Source organism: Microtus ochrogaster, chromosome 7 (assembly GCF_000317375.1).
Source record: "Microtus ochrogaster isolate Prairie Vole_2 chromosome 7, MicOch1.0, whole genome shotgun sequence".
Classification (NCBI taxonomy): domain Eukaryota; kingdom Metazoa; phylum Chordata; class Mammalia; order Rodentia; family Cricetidae; genus Microtus; species Microtus ochrogaster.
The window spans coordinates 83,695,153-83,701,342 of record NC_022014.1 but is presented as its reverse complement, the minus strand read 5'-3'; the positions used below and the strand labels follow the sequence as shown (position 1 = coordinate 83,701,342).

Here is a 6,190-nt window from a genome sequence, read left to right as displayed (position 1 = left end):
CAGTCAGAAGTCCAGAAAGAGAAAGTTCGCCTCTGCCAGCCAATCAGAGGCGGGGGAGCGCAGTGCGTGTGCGCGCTCGCGCGCGCACTCGAACCAATCCCGGGCGAGAACGGGTAGGCCTCCGGGTCTCCTCGGTCTGTGCGGAGGAGAGGGCGGGCCCCTCGGCGTCTCGGCCAATCAGACGGCGCAGAGGGGCGCAGGCGCGCGGCGGCCGACGCGCGCGGCGAGGGGGAGGTGTGGGCGCGTCCCCGGTCCAGGATTTATAAAGGCGAGGTCTGGACCTACGCGCGCTCTCGTCGCTTTGGCTGTCCCGGCGGCGCCAACCTAACCGCCCCGCCCGCTGCCGACGTCCGACATGCTGAGCCGTTCTCTACTGTGCCTGGCCCTGGCCTGGGTGGCCAGGGTGGGCGCCGACGCCCCGGAGGAGGAGGACAACGTCCTGGTGCTGAAGAAGAGCAACTTCGCAGAGGCGCTGGCGGCGCACAACTACCTGCTGGTGGAGTTCTGTGAGTGAGCCGCGGGCCCGGGCAGGCAGGGCCCCTGGTCCCACGGACCGCAGCTCAGGGCCGCGCTCGGCGGCACCCGGTGCCGTGGTCCGTAGTTCCCGGCTTGTCCCGGGGAGCACAGGCTGGCGGGTCCCGGACTGGACCTCGCTGGGAGCACCTACTGTCAGCTTCTCTGCTCCCAAGCCTTCCAGAGAGCATCCTTCCCACCCAAAGTGGAAATCATTGTGTTCAGGGCTCTTGGAAGGTGGCTGAGTGGCTTAGGATCAGGAAGATGTCTGTGCCCGACGTCTGCACGGCCCGATCCGTCTCTTAGCTGAGAAGAACAGGATAGGCTGTGTGAGCAGTAGCAATGCCGATAGAACAGGTTTACTGTTTACTATGCCCACCCTCCGTGTAGCTCGCCCTCGCCTCCTCACTGGGAAGTAGGCCAGGTCCTAAGCCTTACTTCTCTTTACAAGTGTGTGAACTCCAGCACAGCTGCCAGGCTGCTTTGACAGATTGTCACGTTCCCACACTAGAAAGAGCAGATTCTGATAGGCATCTGGGCTCGTTCTTGCTAGGGATAGTGCTGGGCCAGCAACCTTTTAACCTTCCCTGCATTCTTAATGGGAAATCCGAGGGATACATTGACTCTGATTGCTGGAGACAATGGGAAGTTACAAGTCAGGATTATTTTGCCATGTTGGTGGTCACAGGGCAAAGTAGGGGTTGGAGTTGTCACTCATGGCCTCTGTCCTGATATTGCCCAAGAGCACCAGCTATCAGCTTAGTCTCGTGTCTGCATTAAGAGGGGTTATCTTGGTGTGCTGATAAGGTTTTTATGAAAGGGAGGTACAAAGTAGAAAGGGGAGCAATAGACCTGGGTCAAGGACCGCCTTCTAGTGTCCTGCTTTCCTTCTCAGATGCCCCATGGTGTGGCCACTGCAAAGCCCTGGCTCCTGAGTATGCCAAAGCTGCCGCGAAACTGAAGGCGGAAGGTTCTGAGATTCGACTAGCGAAGGTGGATGCCACGGAAGAGTCTGACCTGGCTCAGCAGTATGGCGTCCGTGGCTATCCTACAATCAAGTTCTTCAAGAATGGAGACACAGCCTCCCCTAAGGAATACACAGGTGTGACCCTAGCGCTGCCCTCCAATGACTACGTAGGCTTGGGGAGCTAAGCCAGAAGTATGTCTTAGTGGTTGGGAACCATCGCAGAGGCTTGGGGGAACCCTGACTACGTAGGCTTGGGGAGCTAGCCAGAAGTACGTCTTAGTTGTCGGGAACCATCGCAGAGGCTTGGGGGAACCCTGACTACGTAGGCTTGGGGAGCTAGCCAGAAGTGTGTCTTAGTGATCGGGAACCTTCGCAGAGGCTTGGGGGAACCCTGACTACGTAGGCTTGGGGAGCTAGCCAGAAGTGTGTCTTAGTGGTCGGGAACCTTTGCAGAGGCTTGAGGAGGACCCTGTTGGCAGCTGGGTTCCATATCAACTCTGGCATCTGAGGGCCATGGGAAGAAAGTTCCCTTTTTGGAGTACCTGACAGGAAGAGTGTCACATCTGTGATGACCCCAGAGTGGCATGTTGGCTGAGGCTTATCTTAGGATTGACCAATGAGGGGAGGGAGGCGAGTGCCTCTCTGAATGCACGGGGCTTTGGGCTATTGGTCCTCACAGAAAATAGTGCTTTCAGATAGTGTAGGCGTGGCACTCCGGCTGCTTCGTAGGCATCGCTCACAGTGTGTGCCAATACCTGGCCAAGCATTCGCTACAGTTCCCTTTGGGATCCTTTCACAGCCTCAACATCCGAGTCGTTGGTGACAGCCTGCAAATCGAAGCTTCCAGTTGTCACCCAGCCACTGCTAAAAGCTATTTTCATAGCAGCTGGGCCTTCACGTAGGCAATTCATTAGTTACTGCCCGCAAAAGACGACTTGGGTCTCCAAAGCCAGTTTCCTGGAATAGCCACTCAAGCCACGTGCTGGGCGGCGTGAAAGCAGCTTACCCTGTGCTATAAAATCCTTTGAGCAGCCTTGTACTGGTCAGTGTCAGCCACTCTGGTCACTTCCTCGGCTGTCTGTGGTGTCTACTTTTTACGTGAGTTCACTATCAGGGTAGAAAGTTCGCGGTCCAGAACTTTGTTTGCTCATGCCTGTGGCCAGCGCCTGGGAGGCAGAGGCAGGACTGTCTCGCAAGTTTAAGGCCAGTCTAGTTTGGGTGCCAAGCCATCCAGATCTGCAGAGTAAGACCCCACCTGAAAAGTACGCAGCTCATTTGGGAGAGTTCTTGCGTAGTGTGTATGAAGACCTGGATACAGTCCCCACCCCTGAATAAACTGGGCATGGCGACGTTTTATTGTGTGTGCGTGCACAGGCTCCAGAAACACTATTTATTGTATCTTGTGCATTCTGTGTCAGAAGAGGGTGTTGGATTCCTGGAACTGGAGTTACAGGCAGTTGTGGGCCACCCATTGTGGGTACTGACAACCATACGCAGGTCCTCTTGAAGAGCAGCAAATGTTCTTTTTTGTTTTGTTTTTTTGAGACACGGTTTCTTGGTTTAGTACTGGCTGTCCTGGAACGCAGAGATCTGGGATCCCAAATGCTGGGTTTAAAGGCGTGAGCCGCTACACCTGGCTTCAGCAAGTGTTCTTAGCAATTGAGTCATCTCTCCAGCCCCCACAATCAAAAATTTAAAGAAAAAAACATTTTTGTTTTTAGCCAGGTAGTAGTGGAACACCCAGAGTCATGGTAGATCCAATGTGCAGACTGGCCTTCATTAGTCCAAGTGACCAGTCCAGGAGGAGAGCATCAACTGTCAGGCTCTACCTCACCGTGTCAATCAAGCACTCCATATCTTTCCAGTTCTCACCCATCTGAGAATTGGGTAGTTCCAGACAGGAACTCCTGGCTCACCCAGGTGTTGGGGTCAAGTTGAGCCTGTTTTAGGGGTGGCAGAGCTTGCACTAGGGTTGGCTAACCACATCCCCAGGGTGTAACCCGGTGTGGAGTGGAAACTGAGTGAAGGAACTCTGGCACTTCAGGAAATTAGGGAAATGCAAGCAGACTGGGGAGAAGCAGCTGGTGGGCAAGCCCTGCTTTCCAGATGTGTGCACACCTTTCTTGACAGGCACCGCAGTAGCTTCTGGAATTCAGAGGCTGCGGCCAGTGTTGTGTAGGAGAGTGTCTTGCTCTAGGAATGGGCTGGCCTGTCTTGAGCCTACTGGGCACAGCTCAGAAGAGATGACCCGGTAGGGTGGGCGATACCTTGTCTCACAAGAACTTGCATTTGTTTGGGGCGCAGCTGGCAGGGAAGCTGACGACATTGTGAACTGGCTGAAGAAGCGAACAGGCCCTGCTGCCACAACCCTGTCTGACACTGCGGCTGCGGAGTCCTTGGTGGACTCCAGCGAGGTGGCCGTCATCGGTTTCTTCAAGGTAGAGCTTGCAGAGGGACCTTACAGAGGGAGGGTCCCGGCGCTCGGGCGGGCACTCCGCTGCTGCTCCTCAGGAGCTCTGCTCAGGGTTGGGTGTGTGGTCACCTCTGCTTCCTTCCTCTCGAGGACGTAGAGTCAGACTCTGCCAAGCAGTTCTTGCTGGCAGCCGAGGCTGTGGATGACATACCTTTTGGAATCACGTCCAACAGTGCTGTGTTCTCCAAGTACCAACTGGGCAAGGATGGAGTGGTCCTCTTTAAGAAGGTGAGTGACCTTGGGCAGCTGTGCCCGGGCAGTTCAGGTGTTGGTCTGCAGGGGGTGGTGTTGCCTGCTTATGTTGGGAAGGACCAAGCTGGCTGATGGGATGGATAGTGATCAAGGGTCTCTGCTGCTTCTTTTTGGAGTTAGACTGTGGCAGCCACTTCATACTGTGGCCTCTGGACCAGCTTCCTTGACAGCCAACACACTAGGCCTCCTGAACAATATAAGGGGGTGATTATGGCAAGATGTGACCAAGGTGATTGTTGGAACCATTCACTCTCCCTCCCTCCCTCTCTTTTCCTGTCTTCCCTCTCTTTAAGATAGGGTCTTACCTGTAGCACTGGCTGACCCGAAACTCGTATAGCCAGGGTGGTCTGTAATTCATGGCAACTCTCAAGTGCTGAAACTATAGATCTGGTCTGAGCCAGGTACCTGACCTGAAAAGTCTTTTTTGTTTGTTTTTCGACACAGAGTTTCTCTGTGTAACAACTCTGGCTGTTTTGGCACTCACATTGTAGACCAGGCTGGCCTCAAGCAGACCTGCCTCCTTTGTGCTGCCTCCCAAATGCTGGGATTAAAGGCCTGCACCGCCAAGCTTAAAGATCTTTTTTTTTTTTTTTTTTTTTCGAGACAGGGTTTCTCTGTGGCTTTGGAGCCTGTCCTGGAACTAGCTCTGTAGACCAGACTGGTCTCGAACTCACAGAGATCCGCCTGCCTCTGCCTCCCAAGTGCTGGGATTAAAGGTGTGCGCCACCGTCGCCCGGCCTTAAAGATCATTTTTAAAAACTTAAAATTTAGGGGCTCCTGGAGAGATGGCTCAGTGGTTAAGAGCATTGCCTGCTCTTCCAAAGGTCCTGAGTTCAATTCCCGGCAACCACATGGTGGCTCACAACCATCTGGAATGACGTCTGGTGCCCTCTTCTGGCCTGCAGACATACACACAGATAGAATATTGTATACATAATAAATAAAAAAAAACCTTAAAATTTATTTTTAATTTTATGTACATTTGCCGGTATGTATGTCTGAGGGTGTTGGATCCATCCACTGGGACTGGAGCTTTAGACAAGTGTGAACTATGTGGGTGCTTGGAATTGAACTCAGGTCCTCTGGAAGAGCAGCCAGTGCTCTTAACCACTGAGCCATCTCTCTAGCCCTAAAGATCATTGTTAAGTTCCCAGTCTAGTGACATTAATTATAGCCATGGTACCAAGGAACCTATTGTTGGGACTTTTTCCTCAGCCTAGACAAGAGCTCTGGAGCCTTAGCTATGGATCCATGACCACTGTATCCTGGCCCTACCCCTGGCAGACCTCCCACTTGAACACCTTCAGATTCCAATCCTGTTGTCAGTTGTTCTGTAGACGCCAATGTCGTTGCCATGTCTTCCTGTTACAGGAACGCAGCAGACTCTGATCTTTGTCTTACCTGAGAGTCGGGGTGCTGTCTGGGCACCCATACTTTTGCAGCCTAGCTGTACTAAGATGGGGGTGGTGAGAAGCTCATGTCACCCGGGTAGGAGGTGTACAGGGAGAGAAAATTCTGAGAGGAAACATCTAGGGAGTGGGGAGACAGGAGCTGGTCCTCATGGACTGGAGAATAAAACCCTGCAGTGCTGTTCCCTGTGGGAGGAATGGCACAGAAGGGAAAAAAAATACTCTGGGGGTCTGGAGAGATGACTCAGCAGTTGAGAGCACTGGCTGCTGTTCCAAAGGAGTCCAGGTCAATGGTTAATTCCCAGCACCACCTGCGTGGCAGCTCATTTACTGTCCGTGACTCCAGTTCCAGGGGGTCTAACACCCTCACACTCATGCATATAAAATAAAATCAGATTTTTAAAATTTTTTTTTTAAATTTTATTTGTTTATTATGTACACAATATTCTGTATGTGTGTATGCCTGTAGTCCAGAAGAGGGCACCAGACCCCATTACAAATGGCTGTGAGCCACCATGTGGTTGCTGGGAATTGAACTCAGGACCTTTGGAAGAGCAGGCAATGCTCTTAACCTCT

At 53.0% G+C, this 6,190-nt stretch overlaps 1 protein-coding gene across 1 annotated transcript in view; it reads left to right on the top strand.

The window, feature by feature from the left end:
* Window positions 1-225: 225 nt before the first annotated feature.
* Window positions 226-6,190, top strand: part of P4hb (prolyl 4-hydroxylase subunit beta) — a 14,807-nt gene continuing 8,842 nt past the window's right edge. Inside the window, exons 1-4 of the mRNA XM_005350873.3 lie at window positions 226-506; window positions 1,409-1,615; window positions 3,785-3,918; window positions 4,044-4,181. Of these exons, the coding sequence (XP_005350930.1) occupies window positions 356-506; window positions 1,409-1,615; window positions 3,785-3,918; window positions 4,044-4,181 (630 nt within the window). The 5' untranslated portion in view covers window positions 226-355. The remainder of the gene's footprint in view (window positions 507-1,408; window positions 1,616-3,784; window positions 3,919-4,043; window positions 4,182-6,190) is intronic.